Source organism: Ictidomys tridecemlineatus, chromosome 16 (genome assembly GCF_052094955.1).
Source record: "Ictidomys tridecemlineatus isolate mIctTri1 chromosome 16, mIctTri1.hap1, whole genome shotgun sequence".
Taxonomy (NCBI): Eukaryota; Metazoa; Chordata; class Mammalia; order Rodentia; family Sciuridae; genus Ictidomys; species Ictidomys tridecemlineatus.
In genome coordinates this window covers 24,989,619-25,014,946 of record NC_135492.1, presented here as the reverse complement: position 1 = coordinate 25,014,946, position 25,328 = coordinate 24,989,619, and the positions used below count along the sequence as shown (strand labels likewise).

The following is a 25,328-nucleotide window of genomic DNA, read 5'->3' as shown; positions in this document are numbered from 1 at the left end:
CCTCCAATGACCTAAAATTCTCCCCAAAAACCCCACTTCTTAAATGTCCCAATATACCCAAATAGCATCAGTAAACTTTACCACTTGTAGTTTTAAGAAATGTTTAAAATCTAAGGTTGGCAGAGCAAAGTTAAGAATAACAGACTAATGCTGTTATTTTGAGAATGTTCTAGGATGTAATGTCCAGTGAAATATCAAGTTTCAAAATTAGCTTTATAATATAATTCTAAAAATAAAAGAAGAGCTGAAACAGTAATGATTATTCTTGAATTAACATATAGGCATTCACTCAGTAAAAACAAATGGACTGGATTTATATGCCCTAAATTTTTTAAAAATATTTTATTTAGTTATACTTGAATGTAGTATTTTTTATTTTATTTATATGTGGTGCTGAAGATAGAAGCTAATGCCTCATGTGTGGTACATGGGTTCTCTATCTCTGAGCCACAACCCCAGCTCCTGCCCTAAACTTTTGAAAGTTGCATTTGGATTTGGGAAAAATAATTTTTTTCACAAATATTATGAGAAAAGTCAACTGGGTTTGTTTTTAACTAACTAGCCAACTAATTCATTTATTTATTTTTAAATGTTTTTTTTTTGGTTGTCAATGGACCTTTATTTTAGTGATTTATATGCAGAACTAAGAATAAAACACATGGCTCTTTCTATGCTAGGCAAGCACTCTCCCATGGAACCTCAATCCCAATTATTAACTGAATTTATTTAGGCTTTCCCTTTCTGTAGATTTTGAATTTTCAAATACTGTTTTCATTGATTGCAAGATTATAACCCAGTCATATAGTAATCTGCAAAGATTTTTCTTAAATAAAAATCTTTTTCTTTGAGAAAGCCTAGTAGTTCATCATACTTGTATCCTATTTATGTGTTTCTACATTAAGGTATCTAATACTTCAATTAAAATTTTTGCACCTATTTTAAGGAATTTCCTGACACTCGGGTTTTTGCCAGCACTATCTTTAAGGATTTGGGTCATAAGATAGCTTTAGTATGATTTAGGTATATCATCTCTCTTGCTCGTCTCTAAAATCTTGTGCAAATTTACTTGTAAAACTTTATGAAATGTTTGGATTTTTCAGGGACTGAGTATGACCTTTCCTTTACATGAAGACTTTTTATGACTGATTTTGTATTTTTCAATGATTCTTAGTGGTTATCCTTGAGTCATTTTTGGGAAATTGAATTTTTTCCAAGAATATATTTATGAAAGTTATCAAATGTACTGTCATAGAGTTGTTCCAAATAGTCTGGTAACTTTCAAGACTAGAGCAAATGTAGTGGTGTGTTATTTTCATGTTATAAGTTTGTAAAGTGTATGTTCTATTGCACAGGTTTTTTTTTTTTTGCAGGCCAGCGTCTGGGACAGTCTCTGGGGTCTGCTGGGGTGGGGGTCCATGTGTTGGGGGTGGTGATAAGCTAAGTCCTGGTTTCCATCAGCAGATCTCTGTGGGTCCTGGTGGTGTTTCATCAAAAGTCATCTGCAAGCTCACAGGAGGCCCACTCTGGACTCAGCCTTTGGTGTCCAAGTTGGAAAAAGTTGCTGGTTGAGAGGCCATGGTGGAAAGTTGGGTTACAGGGCCTCTGTAAAGTCATATGCCTACAATGGGGATTAGCTTGTTGACTCCATGAGGGGTTCCCTGCCACTTCTTGAACATGAAAACTGAGATGCTGAAGTGCCCAGGACCAGGTCACATTTCTTGCCTGTCAAGTCCTGTTTTTTTTTTTTTTTTTTTTGGATGCCAGGTACTGTCTGGTCACCTCCTCTAAAGCAGGGCGGAAGCCTTAATTGGAAGAAGCTGGCACTTTTCTGCTTCTGGAGGAGAAATCAGGCTTCAGCCCAGCGAGGGACAATGAAGTGTCTCTTGATGGCTCTCAGGTGGCATTCCCCCACTGCCAAACAAAGACCAAGCAGGGTTTGGGGCTGGAGCTGAGGACTGAATCCCTAGCAGGACAGTTGACACTTTACACAGTACAGAAGTCAGGAGTTTGTGTCTGGTTACAAACTAAAGATGCTTACACTGCCTGGTGTCTGTTAGGTGCTTCATCCAGCTCTACCAGGGGACCAAGGTTCACAGGGATAAGGAAGCCATAAGACCAGGCAGACCTGATACATCAGGATCCTGACAAGGGCACTCTGCTATTTCCTGGTCACCACAGACCTCTCTTTAAAGATCTTTGTGTGCTCCAGGTGGCAGGGGCCATTCTAAGATCTCCCCCGTGTAAGAGGAACCCAGGTGGGTGTATGTAGAATTTTCAGGTGAATAAAGTCTTTGAAGTATGTCATTGTTTGGGTCCTATAAGGTGTGTTTAAAACAAATTCCCGTAAAAAATTTCACAGGTATTCCCATCAACTTGAAGTTGTTCCATGTACGTTTTGGTTTATTTTATTTTATTTATTTATTTTTGGTAACGGGGTTCTTTGTAAATTTTTTTAAAAATTGTTCATTTATTTTTTCCAATTAGGTACATATGCCAGCAGAATGCATTTTGATTTACTGTACAGAAATGAAACACATTTTTTTCATTTCCTGGTCATACTCTATGTAGCTTTGTACCATATGTGCAGTAATACTTGTACCCAGGGTAATGATGTGCTTCTCATTTCATCATCTTTCCTGCCCCCAAATCCCTTTCCCACCCCTCCCTCCCTTTTGCCTAATCAAAGTTCTTCAATTCTTCTCATCTTTCCACCATTACGGATCAGCTTCCACTTATTGGGGGAACATTTTAGTTTGAATTCATTCCATTTATTGATGCTTCAGTTTTTATTTCTTGCACTATAGAAGTCTTATTAATGAAGTTGTGGCCTAATCTGACATGATGGAGATTTGGGAACAAGGTCTCAGGCTTAATTCATAGGTCATTGATTTACTTTGAGTTTATTATTGTGGATGGTGAGAGATAGAGATTTGATTTTATTTTGTTACATGAGGATTTCCACTTTCCCAGCTCATTTGTTGAAGAGGCTATCTTTTCTCCAATGTACGTTTTTGGCACCTTTGTGTAATTCTAGATAACTGCAGTTAACTGGGTTAGTCTCTGCTTCCTGTATTCTGTACCAAGGTCTACAGGTCTGTTTTGGTGCCAATAACATGCTTCTTTTGTTACTATTTCTCTGTAGTATTGTTTAAAGTCTTGAATAGTAAAGCTACCTGCTTCACTCTTCTTGCTAAGAATTGCTTTGAAATCCTGGGTATCTTTTTTTCCAGATAAATTTCACAATGACTTTTTCTATTTCTATGAAAAACATCATTGGGATTTTGATTGGATTGCATTGAATCTGTAAAGTGCTTTGTGTAGTATGTTCATTTGACAATATTAGATTTGCCTATCCAAGAACAAGACATATCTATCTATCTTCTAAGGTCTTCTTTAAATTTTTATTCTGATACATTTATTTATTTTAGTTTGCTGTAGTTTGTATTGTAGGTCTTTAACTTCTTTCATTAAGTTTATTCCAAAGTATTTTATTGTTTTTGGAGGGTATTGTAAATGGGGTGGTTTTCCTAGTTACTCTATCTGAGAATTTGTCACTCATGTAGAGAAATGCCTTTGATATAGGTGTTCATTTTATATCCAGCTACTTTACTAAATTCATTTGTTAGGTCTAGAAGTTTTCTGGTGGAATGTTTTAGGCCTTTTAGGTATAGAGTCATATTTTCTGCAAATAGTGATAATTTGAGTTCTTCTTTTCTCGGCCATATCCCTTTAATTTCTTTTGTCTGTCTGATTGCTGAGTCGAGAGTTTGAAAAACTATGTTAAATTGAAGTGGTGAAACAGGGCATCCCTGTCTTGTTCCAGTTTTTAGAGGAAATACTTGCAATTTTTCAGCATTTAGAATGATGTTGGCCTGGAGCTTAGCATAGATAGCCTTTACAAGTTTGAGGTATGTTGCTGATATTTCTATTTTTCTAATGTTTTGAACATGAAAGAGTGCTGCATTTTGTCAAATGCCTTCTCTAGATCTATTGAGATGATCATATGATTTTTCTCTCTGAGTCTATTGATGTGATGAATTACATTTATTGTTTTCCATATGTTGAATCAACCTTGCATCCTTGGGATGAACCCTACTTGATCATGTACTATATTTTGGATTTGCCAAAATTTTATTGAGAATTTTTGCATCTGTATTTATTAGAGATATTCATCTGAAGTTTTCTTTCTTTGATGTGTCTTTGTCTGGTTTTGAAATCAGAGTGATATTAACTTTATAGAACGTGTTCAGAATTGTTCCCTGCTTCTATTTCATGAAATAGTTTGAAAATTATTAGTGTTAGTCCTTCTTTAAAGGTCCTACAGAACTCAGCTTTGTATCAATTTGATCCTGGTCTTTTCTTGGTTGGTAGGCTTTTGATGGCATCCTCTATTTAATATTAAGGCCCCTTTGATGATATTAATTTTTCCTGTCTTAGAACCTGAGAGATCTTTCAATTATCTAATGACTAAGCCACATTTCCAGAAAACTATTATTTGTTGTTGTTTGATTTTCTTTGAGACGGATTCTTGCAATATTTCTGGGAGCCTTGTTAATTTGATGAAGCAGACTTTGAACTTGCAGTTCTCCAGAGTTGCTGGTATTACATTCGTGCACCATTGTGCCCAGCTTCATACAAAATTTAAATCTTCCTTAAGTTCATGGTAGGTAGGTTACCACACAGTGGTTGAAATAGAGTCATTTGAAAATCCAGCTCTACATTTAAAAGGCATATCATAACAAGATGTCTCATGAGAGAGTCTGTCCATTTACTAATCTATTATGAAGATGTGAAAAAGTCAAACTGGGTTTTATAAATCTTGACAGATTCATAGAATGAAAGAACAGAGTCTACATACAAATGTGGTTTGAGCAAAAGTTAATTCATTTCTTCAGACACATGCAAGATCAATCTATCTGTCATCCATTTTTTTATCTATTCATCTGTCAAAGACCACATGCATGGTAGATAGGGCGCCCAAAAGGACCACACCTGACATTCTTGGAATGTTGTTATATTCATAATACATGGACTCACACTACATCTGCTCTCAATAAAAAGTACTTGACAGAAAAATGATTTGGAGAATGTGTGACTTCTGTACAAATTGCAAATGGCAACCTGAGTATGAGAAAGCAAAATGGCCTGGGTGTTATGCAGTGTGCCATTATGCCCATGATGGTGACTGAGCACAATGGAAATGTGGTTAACTTCCTGAGCTGGATTGTAAAATCTGCTGTTAAAGCTTCATTAAAAGTCATGGGTTGCTCTCAAAGACTTGTTTTCAGAAAAGACACAGGTACTGCACAATGTCTTTGAGTTGGCTTTAGTGAAGCCTCCCTGATGAGCAGGGGCTGCCACTTCTCACTTGGTGTGTGTGCAGGAGCACTCTAGTTTATTATTGTTGACTTGTGGATTGTGAGTTCCTGGCTTCCTTTTCTTCATAAAGTAAAATTCCAAGTGACATTGCCCTGTCCCTAAATGGATGCCTGAATAAGTTGAAAGAACATCTTTGATGAGATTAGTTCAAAATGAGTTTATTTAAGAAACTAAGAAAAATGACTTGTAAATCAGGTAGCCTTCAGAATCAGAACAGATTTGAAGAACTGTGAGCAATAACATAATTATGCATCATTGATAGAACACAGAAGTGATGTATAGAGACAATCTAGTTGTTTACAGCTGAAGTGATTCAAATGTTTCCACATGAACCAAAACTCAATGTTAGCTTCCCATTGCTGTGAAAAATACCGGAGTTAAGCAACTTCAAAGGAGTTCCAGAGGTTTCAGTCCATGATCCCTGGGTCTCAACCCTTTGGCCCTGTGGTAAAGCTGAACACCATGGTGGGAAGCATGTGGTTGAACAAAACTTCTCACATCATGGTAGCCAGGAAGCAAAAAGAGAACAGAGATGAAAGGTGTGGATCCCAACATTTCCTTCAAGTACATGATCCCAAAGACCTAATGCCTTCCAATGTGTTTCTACCTGAAGTTGCCCCCTAAAGTTTCTACCACCTTCCAGTAGTACGACAGCCTGGCAACCCAACCTGGAGCACATGGCCTTTAGAACCATTTGAGATGCATAGCACTCAGCTACTGGGATGGAATTCCATGTTGATTTGGTATGTTTATACTATTTTGGAACCTAGGCTTCCCACAAGTTTTATTTTACAACCCTAAATCAGTTTCTGCACATGAGGTAAACACTGGAACAAATGCCTTTCCATGATTCTTGAAGTGGTGTGGACTTTAGGTTCTACCTCTCCATTTTAGATCCTGAAAAGAGAAGAAGCCTCTTGAAATATTTCAATAAGGAAATGGGTTTTTCTCTAAGTTTCACAGGAAGTATATTTTGATTGACAAAAGGGTCCTCATATGCAATTATAATAAATGTATTTCTGGAAATTCAATAAACATTTTCAAGACTCAATTGTATTATATGGTTTTAAAATACAACAGAAATTTTGTAGATCAGTCATTTTTGTCTATTTAGTGCCATGGTAATAAATAACTCTAAACATTACATTAGATTCATAAATAAAATAAAATTGTCATTTGTAAATTAAAAAAGAAAAAAATATGCCTAATAGTTTATAAATCTTTCTCATTATTAAATTTCAATCTACTTATATTTAATTGGTTAATGAAAGTCACAAGACTAAATTGAATTCAGAGCTCTACAGTCAACTATCTTTTTAAAGAGAGAGAGAGAGAGAGAGAGAGAGAGAGAGAGAGAGAGAGAGAGAGAGAGAGAGAAAGTGAGAAATAGAGAATTTTTTAATATTTACTTTTTAGTTTTTGGTGAACATAACATCTTTGTTTGTATTTGGTGCTGAGGATCGAACCTGGCCCGCACACATGCCAGGCAAGCACGCTACTGCTAGAGCCACATCCCCAGCCCTAAATTCAACTATTCTTAAAAGACATATCCTGGCCAGGCTGGTCCAATGAAGATATGCAAAGAACATTTTGCTCTCATAAGAGAGATCATGTTTCAACTATTCAATCAGGATTATTAGTTTTCATTCTTGTGCCTGTTAGCTTTCTCTCAGTATACCAAATACCCCAGATAATCAAATTGTAAAGAAGAAGGGTTCTTTTGGCTCAGTTTTGGAGATTTCACTCTAGTGTCAATTTGGCACACTGCTTTTGGGCCTGGAGGAAGGCTGCACTTCATGGTGAGAGCATGTGTTTAAAAAAATCTGCTCACCTTATTTCTGGGTTGTGGATCAGTGGTAGTACTTGCCTAGCATGTGTGCAAGAGGCACTGGTTGGATTCTCAGTACTGCATATAAATAAATGAATAAAATAAAACAAAAAATAACTTGATATTGAGAGCACACCCCCAATGACCCAACAAATTTCCTCTAGGCCTTACTTCTCAACATTTATCATTTCCCAAGAGCACCATGCTGGGGACAAATCCTTAAACATCTCAGCCTTTTGGGGACTCTCAAGTCCCAACTATGGCAGTCCCTTAAATACATGAAAGAATCTTCTGGTTCTTTGTCTGGAAGAGTAGAAAAGAATTTTTAAATAGTTTGGGCTCAAATTTCTATAACACTTTTATGCTTATGAAAGATTCACATACATTTTTCTTCCTATTAGATATTGAAAAACAAAATAATTAATAAAACACACTAGCATTATGTAGAAAAAACAGGATCTAGGTCACTAAAAATAATTATAATTTATGACACCAAAAGAAATGTAATACAAAGATTTCCTGAACAGAAGTTTTGAGCATTCTTTTGCTTCAGATGTGTTTTCCCCTGATTAGGTCAATTTCATCTTCCTGAATGAGGCACCCAGTCTAGGTCCTCATGTCCCCCTCACATTTTATGGTGTCATTTGTAGGGGTATTAGAGGTCATGAGTCTCTTGGTATTTTGTCATCTGGTTAAAATTCTATGAGTCCAGAGAGAGTATCATTTCTTTATTCAAAAATGTGGTTTCTTTTAGTTCAATTTTTTCTCTCCTGGAACTAACACACATGGTCCATACACAGACATATGTGACACACTCAATAAAAGCTAATGTAGCTAATTGTTTGTAGCTCCTAGATTACATTAATCATCCCCCAATATATTGTCTAATATTATCTTTCATCTAAAATATCTTAAACTTATGAGTTGTATACAAATTACATATTGTTTACCTTGTAGCAGCATAGGCATTGAAATTATTTCTCAATAGAATTTTCAGAATAATCATTGTTTTAAACCCAAGGATTGACAGGCATGTCAACCTGGCACCCCTACAAATCTTCTGAAGCCATATTTCAAATGAGCACAAGTTATTCAAATAAGAACAGTAGCAAAGTGATACTTCTACCTAAAGTTGTATAACTATCCTGTGTCAAACCCAAAAACTTTTTCCTCAAAGTGGGAACAAAATATATATAAATGACAGTTCAACCAGGGAAACAGAATCAGTAGTGTGTGTTTGTGTATGTGTTTGTGTGTGTGTGTGTGTGTGTGTGTGTGTGTGTGTGTGTATTTACTGTAGCTTAAACCCAGGCCTTATACATGCTAAGCACATACTTACCAGTGGACTACATCCTTAGCCCTACTTTTTCATGTTTCATGTGGTCATATATGTCTTCTTTTGCTTTTTTGCCTATGCTTTTAATGCCAATCCAAGAGGCCATTTCATGTCATTAAGCTATCATTTTTTTAGAATTTTTACAGCTTTAGGGCTTTATTTAAGTCTATCTTGTATTTCATGTTGTTTTATACATATGGTGTGAAATAAGAATCTCACTTCATTCTTTGCATACGAACATCAATTTTATTTATACTATATGTCCTTTTCCTACTGTGGAGTTGGACACCCTTGTTGAAGACCATCTTTTCATATACACATGGGTTTCTTCCTGGCTCACTGTTGTGTTTCAGTGGTCTGTCTATTGCTCTTCAAGTCAGTACCATCGTTTTTACTGTAGAATATTGAAGTGTTGAATTTAGAATTTGTGAGCTCTTTTAATTCTTCCATCTTTGGATTGCTTGGGCAATTCCGAATCTCTTGAGAGTGCATATAAAGTTTAAGTTGTTTTTTCCTATATATACAAATATACCATTGAGATTTTAATAAGAACTGCATTGAATCTGTACAGAAGTGTGTGTTATATTAAAATATTATCAATATGAAGTCTTTCAGCTCTTGAACTTAAGATATTTTGCTGCCCCTGACAAGCGTGGCCAGCTAAACTAAGAACACTCGTGTGAATTTGCAGGGACACAAAATAAAACACAGACACAATTTACCTTTACACAAGCTTCAGGACAGCTTTCTTGGCTCTTTTCCTGAGACTCTCAAAAGGGACAGCTTGAGAAAGCCACAAGAGGGTGACAAGAGAGAGGGAACATATACAGAAGTGAGCTTTTATTGGGGGGTTCTTGTTCTTAGAAACTTCTATTCAAAAGAGGCCAGAAAAGGAATGACTACAAGAGAACAGGTGAGTGTACCTCCCACCTAGGGGCACACCCCTAAAAAAGGACCTCCTTACTCTCTGAGCAGGGGAAAAGACTGAGACACAAGTCATGGCACCACTGTGCCAGACTACAGTGATCTTTCACATCCTTGCGGTGCATCAGAACTGGAAGGTGTGGTCACTCAATGTGACACCTGACAACACCTTTTACTTATTTGTTTTTCATTCCAGTTCTTTCCATAATGTTCTGAAGTTTTGAAAAATTGAGTCTTTTGCCTCTCTGGTAATTTTTTTTCCTTATTTTATTTATTTGTAATATTTATTTATTAGTATTCGCTGTCCACAATACCTTTGATATATTTATTTATTTTTGTGTGGTACTGAGGGTCAAACCTGGGCCTTGCATGTGTTAGTCAAGTGATCTACCTCTGAGCCACAACACCACCCACTATGTCATTCTTCTTTTCCTTATGTAATAAGATTTATTTCTTCAATTCTTTTTTGGAGTGTTCATTTGTAGCACATAGGAACATACGTTATTTTTATTCTATAATTTGCTGAATTTTGAAGTCATCTCTGAAAGTTTTGAGAGGAACATTTAGGCTGTTTTTTTCTGTCATCCATGAACAGACAACTTTACCTCTTCTTTCTAATTTGGAGGTCTGTTATTTTTTTTTTCTGGCCTACTTGCTCACAGAGTTTCTAATACTCTGTTGAATAGAAGAAGCAAGACTGTGCATCCTTCCTTCCTTCTTTATCTTAGAGGAGAGGCTTCCAGTCTTTTACTAATAAGTTTAGTGTCAGCTGTGGGCTTTTCTTATATAATTTTTATGATGCTAAGACTGATGTCTTCTAGTCTTGGTTTATTAATTGTTTCTATCATGAATGAGTGTTGAACTTTGTGAAGTGCTTTCCTCCCCTGCATCAGCTGAAATGATCATGTGGTTTCTGTTTTTTCTTCCATAAATGCACGAGATTGCATTGCTTTTCCACATGTTGAATTATCTTGTATTTCAGGAATAAATTCCATTTGATCATGGTGTAGGATAGTTTATTTGTTTTTCATTTGTGTGTGTGTGTGTGTGTGTGTGTGTATGTGTGTGTGTTATTGATGATCCAACCAAGAACCTTATGAGCATTAGATAAATATTCTCTCCCCTAGTTATATTTTAATTCTATCATTTTTAAATGCATTATTTTTTAATTTTTTTAAATTTCTTCTTCTTTTTCTTTTCTTCTTCTTCTTCTTCTTCTTCTTCTTCTTCTTCTTCTTCTTCTTCTTCTTCTTCTTCTTCTTCTTCTTCTTTTTCTTCTTCTTTAAATGATTCTGAATATTAAACTTAGGGTATTGTACTTGGTAGGCAAGCTCTCTGTTTCTCACCTACATTTCTAACCCATACTTCATATTTTGACACCGGGGGTCACTAAGTTATCTATGATGGTCAAGAACTTGTGACCCTTCTGCCTCAGCTTCCAGAGTTGCAGGTATTACAGGCATTCACTTTCCATGGCTTACCTAGTAATCTTCTTGGAGAAAATAATTTTAAACTTTGCTCCCATCCCTCAACAGAAATTCTCAAAGCTGGAACACCCCCGTAGGTACTCAGTGTGATGGCTACAGAGTAGAATGGGCATAGGCCAAGATGAAGTATGCGCCGTGTTCCACACTTTTTCAAGACCATAATGGAGAAAGGGCAATATGGTCAAATTTTTAAAAATATACATCAAGCATCATGCATCCATAGAATCACAAGCAGTTGCTTTTACTTATTTATTTTTTAACTTTTTATTTTGGTATGCATAAATGTTTGTGCAAGGGAGTGGAGGAAGGTGAGGCTGGAAAACAGGAAGGGTCCTGATCCTGAAGAACACTGGATATCAATCTGTTGTGATCTTTCAGCCAAGGCAAGTTAGTGAAGGTTTTTTTATTTGTTTGTTTACCACTATGGAATTGAAAATGTCTGGTATATATTGAATAAAGATGAAGTTGGAAGCAGGGAAAATGAATGATTGAGAAAGCTCTCTATGATGGGAATGGAGTTAAGATTTCATCATGTTATGGGTTAAACTATATGTGCCTTGAGCAGACAAACTCCATTTTACAGTGGGACTCCATTTCATATAAAAAAAATAGCTCTCACAAAATAAAACCCACCTCTCCCATCCTTCTTAGAAGACACTGTTAAGCAATGCATATCAGCTGAAACAATTTTTCTTTTTTTCTTATACAATGGAAGATGTTCTTCTTTTAGTCCCCTATTTTTTGGTGGGGGGGCATGTACTACTCCCTTAGCTAGTTCATTTTGACCAAGTTCTTATGTTGGTAATGGTTTCAGTTACTGGTTGCTTGTAGGTTTTAGTTATTAAAATGTACCCTACCTTCTGCAAAGGGTCAAAGATTGCTTGTTGCCTTTGCACCCCTACCATGGTGAATGCTGAGAGCCACAGCTGAGTCTGTATGGCTCCTGGGCATTTTGCCAACAGTATTGATTGACAGGCGAGGCATTATCCGCCCCTGCCGCTACTTTTGCGTTCTCGCGCTATTTTTGGACTTCCTGCACTATTTTGAGTTCTCACAGGGATTCCCCTGGGGTTCCCGTTGGTTGGCGAAGTGCAGGAGGCGGGATTTCCCGGGGAGCTATTTCCGGCTGGGGGTTCCTGCAGGAGCCTCGTGGCTTGTCGGAAGGATTCCCCAGGAGCCTGTGTGAGGTTTTTCCTGCAGTTAAAAAATAAAGTTTGTTCCTGCTTCAGTGGCTCGTGATTTGTGCCCAGCCAGACTGCGGCATTTGGCGGCCCGCACGGGAAACGTCTGAGGCTTCTTCGGGGTAAGTGAAATTGCTTGCCCCTAAGAGAAGGCAAAAAAATGGGTGACCATTTTAAAAAACAATATGTTCTTGCTTTGATTTGTTTTGTTTTTGTTTCAAGCTGCCTATCCCTAGAATTTTCTCAGGCAGACTGGGAAAAATGGTTGGCTCAAGGTTTGAAGTTGTTTGCCCCTGAGGAAGAGATAGAAATAGACCACAAATGTACATGTCAAGAAAATAGGAAAATTGATACAATGATTTTTTGTTCCATTTTTGTTTCATTCTGTTTCGGTTTTGTTTTGTGTTATCTTATTGGGTTGCATATGTTTGTAACAGATTAGAAATTAGTAAAAAACAAACCGAAAAAGTGTTAAATAAATTGTTAGAGGTTCAAACCATGGAGAAAGACAATATAGATCAAGCAAAAGAGAAGGTCTCTCAAGCTAGTCAGACAGAGGAAGAAAATTTAAAGGAAGAAATCTTAGAGGAGAAACAGCTATTAGGGAAAAAGTTACAACAGGAGGCTGCTACTAACACCGTTCTACCACCAGAGGGTGTAATTCAACCAACAGCTCCACCTATGGAGATAGCTGAGTGGCCCTCAACCCCCTCAACCCCTGTAGTTGATAGATGGGATTCTGAGACAGGACCTCAAAGATTTGCATGCCCTGTACTTGAGCACGCAGGAGGGCAGCGAATTCACCATGCATTAGAGTTCAAAACAGTGAAGCAGTTAAAGGAGGTTGTAACAACCTATGGTCCTCAAGCACCCTTCACTGTAAGCATGGTCGAATCCATTACCAACTTGGACATGACTCCAGCAGATTGGGATAGCGTGTGTAAATCTGTGCTAAATGGAGGACAATATTTGTTATGGAAGGTTGCCAATGAGGAATTTTGCAGGGAGACAGCTAGGCGAAATGTAGCAGCCGGTTACCCTCAAAGAAATCTAGATATGTTGTTAGGAAAAGGACCTTATGAGGGTCAACGGCAACAAATTGAATATGATCCTGGCGTATACGCACGAATTGCTGTAGATGCGATTAGGGAATGGAAAACTTTACAGGGGCATGAAGATTTACAAGGTCAATTATCTAAGGTAATACTAGGAACTAATGAACCTTACGTTGAATTTGTAGATAGGCTTATTCAAGCAGCTTCCAGAATTTTTGGGGATACAGAACAAGCAATGCCATTTATAAAACAACTGGCTTATGACCAAGCAAATCGTTGCTGCAGAGAGGTCCTTAGACCATGGAGACATGAAGATTTAAACACATATATTAAATTATGCAGAGACATTAATGAACAAGGACAAGTCTTGGCAGCAGTACAACAGGCTTTAGATGCCATGCCAAAAACATGCTACAATTGTGAACAAACAGGACATTTTAAAAGGAGTTGCCCCATAGGAGGAAGGTTTAACAAAGTTAGGTATCAAAGGAATAGAACACCGGATATTTGCCCACGATACCGTAGAGGGAGACATTGGGCTAATGAATGCCGTTCTCAAACCACCATAGAGGGTACTCCATTATCAAAAAACAGACAAGGACCAGGTGGTTACCCACGATATCTTGGAGAAAGGCATCAGGATCCATTGCCAAAAAACGGACAGGGGGGCCCAATGATCCGGGGCCCACGACCACAAATGTACGGGGCACTGGAGGAACCCAGAAACACCATGGAGGAACCCAGCAACACCATCAGGGTAGTGCCCAGGACACACTATCCATCAGATCTCTCATCAGACGAACAAGAGGGAGCACAGGGTTGGACATCTGCGCCTCCGCCAGAGCAGTACTAACTCCAGAGATGGGAGTTCAAATTATTCCCACAGGGGTAAAAGGACCTCTTCCCCAAGAAACAGTAGGCTTATTGTTAGGAAGCAGTTCTTCTACGCTAAAAGGACTTATGATAAGTCCCAGGGTAATTGATCCCGATTATGAAGGTGAAATAAAAATTATAGCTAGTTCTCCAAAGGGTATATCAGTAATTTCACCAGGAGATAGAATAGCACAGTTATTAATAATATCCAGCCTACATGATAAATTTTCCAGTAGTACTATGGAAAGAGGTTCCAGGGGTTTAGGCTCCACAGGTGTAGATTGGGCTATGCTTTCTTTGAATTTAGATTCTCGCCCAATGCTAAAACTAAATATTCAAGGACATGAATTTAATGGGCTACTGGATACAGGTGCAGACCTTAGCATCATATCTCGTCAAGAATGGCCAAAACATTGGCCATTACAACAAGCCACTCAAACACTTCGAGGCCTAGGAGTGGCAACTAATCCCCATAGAAGTGCAATGGTCTTAGATTGGAAGGATCCTGAAGGATGTGAAGGAACTATACAGCCATATGTATTGGATAATCTTCCTATAAATTTATGGGGACGAGATGTCCTAGATCAATTAGGTTTGACATTAACAAATAACATCAATTCAAATATGCCCACTATTAGGGCTAGACAAGGTTTCAGGGAAGAAAAAAGTTTAGGAGAACAAGGTATAGCAGCACCGATTCAAATAGATCAAGGAATAAATAGACATGGACTGGTTTTTCAGAAGGAGTCACTGAGGCAATAAAAATTACTTGGAAATCAGAAAGACTAGTATGGGTTCCTCAGTGGCCCCTGACTAAAGAAAAGATACAAGCAGCCCATGACCTGGTCAAACAACAATTAGCGGAGGGACATATACAACCTTCTGTATCTCCCTATAATACTCCCATTTTTGTCATTAAAAAGAAATCTGGTAAATGGAGATTATTACAAGATTTAAGAGCCATTAATAATGAGATGGTTATTATGGGACCTGCTCAATCAGGGATTCCCCAATTGTCTGCTTTACCAAAAACCTGGTATGTTTTAGCTATAGATATTAAAGATTGTTTCTTTTCAATTCCAATTCATCCTGAGGATAGTCCATATTTTGCATTTACTATCTCTGCACTGAATCATGAAGGTCCTGATCAGAGATATGAATGGAAAATGCTCCCTCAAGGGATGGCTAACAGCCCAAATATGTGTCAAATTTATGTTAATAAAGCAATCCAGCCACTTAGAAATCAAAATCCTGAACTACAAATATTTCACTATATGGATGATGTATTGTTAGCACACAAAGATAAAAACACATTGCTGGACTGTTATGCCACACTTAAAAATTTATTAAAAAATTATACTCTAGAGATAGCAATAGATAAAGTACAATTAAATTTTTCAATTAATTATTTAGGAGTTCTATTATCCTCAACCATGGCTTGTCCACCTAAAATTCAAATACGAGTAGATCAACTCAGATCACTTAACGACTTTCAAAAGTTATTAGGAGACATAAATTGGATAAGGCCTTATCTAGGCATACCAACAGGAGAGTTGGGACCTTTATTTGATATCCTGAAAGGTCCATCAGATCCAAATTCACCCCGCATATTAACTCCTGAAGCAAGTAAGGCATTAAAAATTATTGAAACATATATGGAAAATATGCTTTTAGATAGAATTGATATAAGTTTGCCTTTATTATTTATTGTAATACCAACAAAAAATATTCCTACAGGAGTATTTTGGCAAGAAGCTCCATTATTGTGGGTACATTTATCTTATTCTCCTAACACTATTCTTACTAGGTATCCTGAGGCTGTAGGGACAATTAATACTCAAAGGAATAAAAGCAGCAAAGGGAGTGTTTGGAATTTCTCCCAATAAAATTATTACTCCATATACTATGGATCAAATTGATGAGTTAGCTAATGAGTTAAATACTTGGGCAATAATCATGTGTAAATCTAATGTTTCATTTGATAATCACTTACCATCTAATCCTTTGTTGTCTTTTTGGTCTAAGCATTCTGTAGTTTTTCCAAAAATGACAAGAAAAAACCCTATCATGAATGCTCCAAATATATTCACTGATGGGTCAAATAATGGTACAGCAGCAGTAGTTTCCCCTGATCAAACTTTTACATTTTTAGTACCCAAACAATCAGCTCAAAAGGTAGAGCTTAATGCAGTTTTACAAGTTTTTGTGATGTTTAAAGATTCTGTATTTAATTTATTTTCTGATAGTCAGTATATAGTTAATTCTATAGTATCCCTTGAAGATGCTGGTAGGATTTCCCCTTCCTCTACTGTTTTCTCTTTGTTTTCCACTATACAATGTCTAATCTGGGACAGAAAAGATCCATTCTTTATAGGACATATCAGGGCACATACAGGATTGCCTGGAGCCCTTAGTATGGGCAATGATTTAGCAGATATAACTACACATGACATACATATTTTCTCTACACTAGAAGAAGCTACACATTTTCATAAAAGGTTCCATGTTAATGCTAACACTTTACAAAAGCATTTTAAAATAACTAAGGAACAAGCTAGACAAATAATAAAACAATGTCAAAATTGTGTGACCTTTTTACCCCAAGTTAATCTTGGAGTCAATCCTAGAGGACTGATACCTAACCATATTTGGCAGATGGACGTCACACACTTGCCAGAATTTGGAAAATTAAAATATTTGCATGTTACAGTTGATACCTCTTCCGAATTTTTGATGGGCTCCCTTCATGCCGGAGAAAAAACTAAAGATGTTATAGCTCATTGCTTACAAAATTTTGCCACTGTGGGCGTTCCAAAACAGTTAAAAACAGATAATGGTCCTGGTTATACTTCTACCTCTTTTAAACAATTTTGCTCATCATTTGGCATTACTCATATAACAGGAATCCCATACAATCCTCAGGGACAAGGCATAGTTGAAAGAGCTCATCAAACTATTAAAATGTACTTATTAAAGCAAAAAGAGGGAATTGGAAAGGGGTATATATCCCCCAAAGATAAACTGAAAATAACCCTTTTTACTCTAAACTTTTTAAATTTGGATTCATCAGGGCTTAGTGCTGCGGAAAGGCATATGTGTCCAAAAAATGTACATAAGCCTAAGGTACTTTGGAAGGATATTCTAACAGGACAATGGAAAGGTCCTGACCCAGTGATTGTCTGGAGTCGGGGTTCTGTTTGTGTGTTTCTACAGGGAGAACAACAGCTGATTTGGATTCCAGAGAAACTAACCAAAGTGAATTCTATGGACCAACACAAAAACGAAAACAAAAAAAGGTGATTTGACTCAAATCCATAACAGCTGATATCCAGAGCTCCAGTTTGGCTATTCTTACATCTACAACAGTGATTAACCAGGATGCTTTTTTCAATATTTATTTTATTATTGCCTTTTCCCACATCATAAAGTTCTATTTTATTTTTGAGCTCATACAGACCTAGGTTAATGTTTTTCTGATCAGTTTTATTTTTTGACTGTAGAGTTTTTAAACATTGCAATAGAGATTTCACCTAGGTAAAGCTACAAGGCCTTTACTATTGTCTTATGTGTTGTATATTATGTGTGCACACTTCTGTTTTGTGTTGTATGTCTGTATGTGTGTATGTCCATATATTTTATATGAGGAGCGCTCATGAATAAATGGATCCGAATTTTTTTTTATTCACGTGATTTTAATGGTTTAATTTAGATTGGGTAAACAGCTGTTGAAAATTGTTTTAATATGTGAACAAATAAGGAGGTTAACAGATCTGTTTGTTTGCTTTCACCTTTCCTTCTCACTATATTTAATAATTCTGTTCAGGATAATGTAAATTGTTCAAAAAATTGTTTTCTTAGTGCCTGTTGGAATGTTACATAATTTTTTTCCTAGCATCATTGCCAGAATTCCTATCTTCATCCCAGTGCCGGTGAAGACAAAGATAAAACCAAACTACAGCTTCTTCAGTAGTTATCACAACAAACTGTATAAACTGATGCATCAGTAAATAATAACTCAACAAGTAATGCTCAATCAAGGAGTCAATTTACTTTGGGAGGAAATGGACATATTGACAGATTCCTCTACTTTGAACTGCTTGCAGAACTTGCCTGGACTATATGTATCACTTGTATGCATTGTGAACTATCTGTTGGTGCAGCAAATTGTGGTAGTGCTGGAGTATTTTTGCTGATGGTGTCACAGGTGGTACAATTTTTCAAAGGAGCCCTTAATTGGCTTGGTGTCATGGCATTTTTCATCCTCCTCCCTTCTACTAGTGATGGTCTAAAGTTTGGGGGCCAACAGAGGTGAGGCAAAGAACCTCACCCCCCCACTGGCACCAAGGCCAAATTTGGGGGCCAACAGAGGTGAGGCAAAGAACTTCACCCCCCCACTGGTGCAAAGGCCTATCCACAAGTATGGCTATATGCTGGACCGGTAGTCAGTGACGGGTATGATCCAATTACAGTGGTACCAACCTAAGACAGGAGGCTGACGCCTAGAGGTCAGTTCATCCGATGACGGGTAAGGACCATATGTTGAATTGGACTACCTAACAGGCACGGTCCCTAAGCCACATTACTTGTTGTTTAATTAAACAGAAGGGGGGAGATGCTGAGAGCCACAGCTGAGTCTGTATGGCTCCTGGGCATTTTGCCAACAGTATTGATTGACAGGCGAGGCATTATCCGCCTCTGCCGCTACTTTTGCGTTCTCGTGCTATTTTTGGACTTCCTGCGCTATTTTGAGTTCTCACGGGGATTCCCCTGGGGTTCCCGTTGGTTGGCGAAGTGCAGGAGGCGGGATTTCCCGGGGAGCTATTTCCGGCTGGGGGTTCCTGCAGGAGCCTCGTGGCTTGTCGGGAGGATTCCCCAGGAGCCTGTGTGAGGTTTTTCCTGCATTTAAAAATAAAGTTTGTTCCTGCTTCAGTGGCTCGTGATTTGTGCCCAGCCAGACTGCGGCAGGTGAATAAAGTTTTGTGTCCTGATTCAAGACTTACCCAGTCATTTATTTCCAATGTTCCCCAACATGTGGAGAGTCCACCCAGATTTCAGGAGTCAGGAATGTGGCTCTGGGGCATGAGGCATTTTTGGACCTTGCTTCACAGAGAAGATTGCCATTCCTCTGAAGTTGTGGGAGCTCTCTGGGTTGCGTGGTCTGGACATCTTGTGTTCATGGATTCAAGCCCACCTGGGCTTGTATCTGGTGCACCTCGGACTTGCCCTAGCACTTTTTTACAGGGTGTTTAACACATTGAGCCAGTAAATAGACCTTGGGGATGGTCTGATTCCAGGGTATTTCAGGAGAGAGTGCCTTGTCCATGTCTGTCTCTTTCTTGTTCATGTCTGTCTCTGTTGCTGACAATGTCCTCTGACTGTTCACCCCAGCAATTCCTTTCTTTTTATTTTGGCAGATTGGACTCACCAGGGACTGAATACACCACCATCCTCTGACTTGAGTCATGCTCAGCACCCTGTGAAATTGTTGACTTTCTCCTTCCTTTTGTTTCTATTTATTGTTTTAATTGTTAGCTTTGTCATGGGAAACCCAAATCCTAACCTGGCCTGATGACCACCCACTGAGTGGTGTGGGAAATGGTTAAAAAGCCCTAGGCTCCTCACTAAGGCTTGCACTGAAATATACATGGCTGCAAAAAGGCTCAGTAGAGAACTCATGTGAAAATATTGATTTAAAAACATCTATTTAACTTCTTCCAAGCTGAGACTTAGAAAAAGTTAAAATGATTTTAGGAGTCTCTACCTCTCTCTTTATTGCACTCTCATATTGCTCTACTGAAATTTGCCACCATAAATATGTCCCAACTATTGGAGTTGGTCAAAGAGGTTTTTAAGAACTATGGCAGCACAGCTGATAAAGCTACAAAATGCCAGGCTAAAATATTGGTACTGCTATCCAAGAGACCAGGATAGCTGGCTTATAACCAGATTAAAAAAAAAAAACTCAGATACATCTCAGCCCCCATCAATCTATAATAATTGCCAAGATATGGGACCAATGTGTCAAACTTGCAGTGGATACACAAGCAGAATACTCTGTCCTGAACTCTCTAATAAGTCCTACAAACTCCAGGAAAAATGCCACCACACAAGTCACAACTAAACCCAATTTTTAAAAAAATTTCCTCCTCAAAAGTTGAAATTTTAGACTGATGGAAGCACGCTCACTTGTTGCTTCTTTGGGAAATCCCTTCAGGGAGGGTGTTGACACAGCCTTTGTCTATATTCCCTTACAATTAAGATAATCAAAATTCTTCTTTTTCTGAGTTCCCACAAGCCCTCACTTCTTTTACTAAATGGTTTTCACATTTGAGGGCTACATTAGACCAGACACCTGGAAGGCTTTTATAATTGTACATTTTTTAGCTTATATTTTTATCTGTTTTTCTGATCAATCCTATTTTATCCAACTATGGAGGTTTCGTTTTTACACATTGTTTTGTTCAGAGACCAATTTACAAGGGTTAGCCCTCAATGTAAAATGTTTTTTAAAATTTAAAAAGCGTTTGTTTATTGTTTTGTTTTATGTATGTAGGTACACCATGTGTTTGCATGTCTGTATGTGTTTGGTAAATAATACAGGTTTAAAATTGCTGTCTGTCCTCACTGAAAAAAAATTGTACTAACTTAAAAGTCCCGACAGGTATATTTAAATTTCTAAAAGGCGACTCAATAGTGTTTGCCCCAGCCATGTTGTTTCAATTCCCCTTTTCTTTCAGCAGTAGGCATACCTAAAATTAGAGGGGAGAAATGAAAAAAAAAAACAATTAAAGACAGTCAGTGTAGTTGCCTGTCGAAAATATTGGTAGCACTATCTAAGAGATCAGAAAAACCGGTTTAGTATCAGATTCAGTCAGATCACAGAAATGGAAGCCAGCTTGGATCCAGAAATTGGGAGACCATCTGTGGTAGATTAAAATTTTAATTCCTCCAGGGCTCTAAATCCATCCTTACCAGAATAAACTGCTTCTACTTAAAACTGTTTCTAAGTCTCTCCAAGAGATTCAACTTAAAGCTCATTAATTTCTTTGAAGATAACCAGTCCTGAGAGACTGCTGACTTCCAGCACCTATTCCAGCCCACAGACTATTCATCACACCTGAGTCAAAAGAGAAAATATGTGTCCTAAAAAAGAATGAAAGCCCGCATGGCCTCAGCCACCATAAAAGGTAAGACTGAAGAAAAAGTTCATTACATTTTTTTCTTTCTAGGACTACATTAGAAGGCCCAAGCTGGTAGAAAAACCACATTTTACCAGAAATGTATTTATGTATTTACGTGGCCATTGTTAGATGCAGGGCAGGTTCATCTAAGTTGTCTTCAGGTCAGGCTGAACAAATGTTAGCTACAGGATAACCCATTCGCTCAAACCCCATTTTGTGGGGTCCTTTATCACCTGTTTGCATCAAGTCTGAACACTCAACCCCACTCAAGGCTGAATAGTGGAACCCCACCTGTCTGGTGCAATGGAAACCCACATCTAGCCTCTGCCCCTTCTGTCTGAAGGAAGCAAATGACACTATTGTATACCGCCAAGGCAGCTTGAAGCCTCAGAGACTCCATTAGATTTGGGCTATAAATATTCCCTCCTGCTGGGCTCTTTTTTCTTGTTTTTCTCTCTCTGTCTCCCTCTCTTGCTCTTGCTCTCCTTCTTCTCTCTGTCCCCCCCCACCGCCCCTCTCTCTCCTTTCTCCTCTTTTGCACTGTTACAATAAAGATCTCTTGGTTATTCCAATTGTTGTGGTCAATTAGGTGTAAAGGTACCCTACCTGCTGCACCATGTCAGAGGTTACAGAGGGGACTTGCTTGCAGCACTTCTCACGTGCCATGACAAATAAAGTTTTATGTCCTGCTTCAAGCCTGACCAGTTATTTAATTAAAATGTGCCACAATAATGATTGCCCCACTGGAAGAAATATTTCTGAGCGCCTGTTTAGTGCCAGGGGGAATACTTTGTCCCAGAGGTATGATGAGGTCAATGCAGTCTGGGGCTCTCAGGTTGGTACAGTGTAGTTCACCTCTCAGGAAAATCAATCATAGGGATTTAATAGGGACAAATGTCTATTTTGCATAGATCCTGTGAGATTCTGCATTCAGGGATTGTGACCAGGAATGTCCTCAGGTCATTGACTCACTAATGAACAAAGAGGAAGGGATAATCAGTGCAGAGACTTTGTGGGGCAAAGGGGAAACCAGAGAATAATTTTTTGACTAAAATCTTCAAATTTTACCTAGCATTTCAGAGACATGGGAGGCTATAACAGGGTTGCTAGGTCTAGGCTTGTCACAGCAGTTTAGGGGGACCCTGCCTCAGGACAAAACAATGAAAAGGATTGGGAATGTAGCTTAGTGGCAAAGCAAACTTTGGTTCAAGTACAAGTACTAAATAAAGAAAGGACTTTAAAAAAACTTCAGGTTATGATGATTAAGTATGTTGATAATTCAAGTTTGTACTCAGTTTTGTCCTAAAGAATACTGGTTTCTATTTATCCTTGAAGAGATTAGAGGTGGAAAAGAGAATCTACTAAAAAAATATTAGCTATTTTTCTTAGGAATTATTATAGTTAAGTAAACTAAATGGTGTGGTGTTCAAGAATGAGGCAAGCAGGTGAAATTTAAAAAGACAAAATAAAAATTCAGTGAATGGTCAAGTGATATCAAATCATCTCCACAAAATTCAATGTTCTACAAGCCAACTGTTGAGTCATCAGTTTTCCAAATGCACCAGTTCATGGAGTATGGTTTTGAGACTCCACAGGCATGTTAAATAGCCTTATTGAACACGTTTATTTTCTATCATGAAACAAAGAAGTGTTATTGTGTTGTTTTTGTTGTTGTTGTTGTTTTTAATATTGAACCTAGGGGCACTTTGCCACTGAGCCTTCTCCCCAGTCCTTTTATTCTATTGTAAAATTTTCAGACATGATCCAATTTAGTTACTGAGGTTCTCACTAAGATTTACACTGGCCTTGAACTTTAAATCCTGCTGCTTCAGTCACCTGAGTATGTGGAATACCAGGTATGCAGCCCCATACCATGCAGGAATTATGTACTCTTAAAAGTTTACCTCAGTGGTTGGAATTTTGGCTTGATCGCAGAGTGCTTGCTTCATGGTTGTGAGGCACTGGATTTAATCCTCAGTACCACATAAAAAAATAAATAAATTAACATATTTATCTACAACTAATTAAAAAACAAAAAACAAAAACAGCAACAACATCAACAACAACAGAAAAACAGAGTTCACCAGAATGTTGTTGTTTCTGAGCCTGCACTTTGCTGTTCAAAACTCTATTATTGCATGGCTCCATCTGGAGGACCTGGTGTGTGCTGGGTTTTTACCTTCACAGGCATTTGTACAAGGATGAAGGACTTAGGTCACATGCTCTGAAGCCAAGCTTCACATACAGAGTGTGAACTAGGAAAACAAGCAAAAATGATTGGCTAAAACTTTTGATGACTTAGAAAAATTAGCCATGAGATTGGGCCATTTGGAGCTGATTCTTTGGTGTAAATCATGGAGTGAGCTCTGAGGAAAGCCTGACTGGAGTTGAGAAGAGAATGAGAACAAGGCAGTGAGGGTGTCTGTCCAGGTAAATTGGATGGAGAAGGGGAGAAAAGGAGGTCACTACCTGGCTTGAATTAAGGGTACTCAGAAAGGATTGAAACAAAGGTGATGGAAACTTTTAGTTATTGGGGTTAAAAAAAAAGAAAAAATACAGATAAATCCATCCAAGCCCAACATTTTATTTGACTGTTAGAGAAACTCTAAAAAAATAAGCCTGGCTTATTTTTTCTCTCTTTGCTTATCATTGGTATCAACATTTCCATCCATATGTGGCAGGAGAGAACATGTCAGCTGTTGGTGGTAGTGACCATCAAAATTTTGGTGTAATATTGGACAACATGATTTCATACTAAAACAACAACAAATTTAAAAAACAGCAAATTTGTAAATAATAAAGGAAAAGGAAAAAAAGGGATGTTTAATCTGTGACCTTTAAGATGATCTCATACAAACCATAAACTTATAGTCCAGGTAAGTACATAGAGACAAAAATTTCTGGAATGAGAATAAGATACCCACTTCTACTTTGCTTCTAGGAGTGAACCAGTGGCCACTAATACTAACATTTATAGCAAGACTTTATTGATTGATTGATTGATTGATTGGCCAGGGCCTTTCTCCATCGCCAGGCAGATTTTTATCTTCTGCCTCACTCACCTGAGGTACTGGGGTTACAGATTGTGCCATTGCAGCCATATTTCTATTTTGATTTAAAATATATACTTTTTTTTCTTTTTTTGAGTTTATATTAAACATGGTCAAAGTACAATAAAGGCTCTGAAGTCTGGTTTGTCTATTAAAAGTGCCTAACACCTATGAAAGTGTAGAAAAAATTAAAATGAAAATAAATCCTGCAATTTTTTTTTCTAAAGTACTTTGAAAAAATAAAAAGGAAAGACCAGGTTATGGGACATTTATTTATTTATTTATTTAACACTCTTTCTTTCTCTTTTTGGTGCTGATGACAGAACCAAGTAGTACTGTAACACTGAACTTCATCTCTGCTTTTTTCCATTTTCTGATTTTGAGACAAGGTCTCACTATACTGCTGGGTCTTGCTCAGATGCTGAAACTGAGGCTTGAATTTTTGATCTTCCTGCTCTAGCCTTCCATGTTGCTGGGATTACAGGCCTGCAACAGGAAGACTGACTTATTTTTTTTTCTCCTTGTTGTCTTGGCATCCTCATTGGTATCAACATTTCCATCCATATCATTTTAAGCTGTCCATTTTATAACCACCACCCCATCCACCTCCTTGACATCTTTATCCCTGCCTCATAATCAGCTTCCTGCCTCTCTTCATCTCCCTCATTGTTGGCCTGACATCCTGAAACTGTAATCCTCTTTAGCCTTTTAATTAGTCAGGCCTCTTCCCATCTGACTCCTTCACAATTTCCCATTTCTTATGAAGTCCTTGTTGGGGACCTCAGAGCTGGTCTACAAGGCCGCCTATTACATGGTAGATAAGTTGTGATCCCATGCAGAGTGTTCCAAAAGAAAGCATGAGCCCTGGAATTTGGAGCTAGACCTGCCAGAACCCATGGGGGCAAAAAAGGCCATCAGCAGAGGGGGCTGTGGCTAGGGGGAGTGGGATCCCAGAACAATGAAGATGGCTTTGAGGACAACTGGTGGCTCAACCCAATTTTGGTTGCTCTACTGTCTCAGTCTCCCATCTCCTC

General features: G+C 38.0%; 1 protein-coding gene across 1 annotated transcript in view; it reads right to left on the bottom strand.

The window, feature by feature from the left end:
- The window catches only part of LOC106145564 (putative vomeronasal receptor-like protein 4), a 90,288-nt gene extending 65,952 nt beyond the window's left edge, over positions 1-24,336 (bottom strand). The window contains exon 1 of the mRNA XM_078033670.1: positions 24,307-24,336. Within this exon, the coding sequence (XP_077889796.1) occupies positions 24,307-24,336 (30 nt within the window). The remainder of the gene's footprint in view (positions 1-24,306) is intronic.
- Between the last annotated feature and the right edge of the window lie 992 nt (positions 24,337-25,328).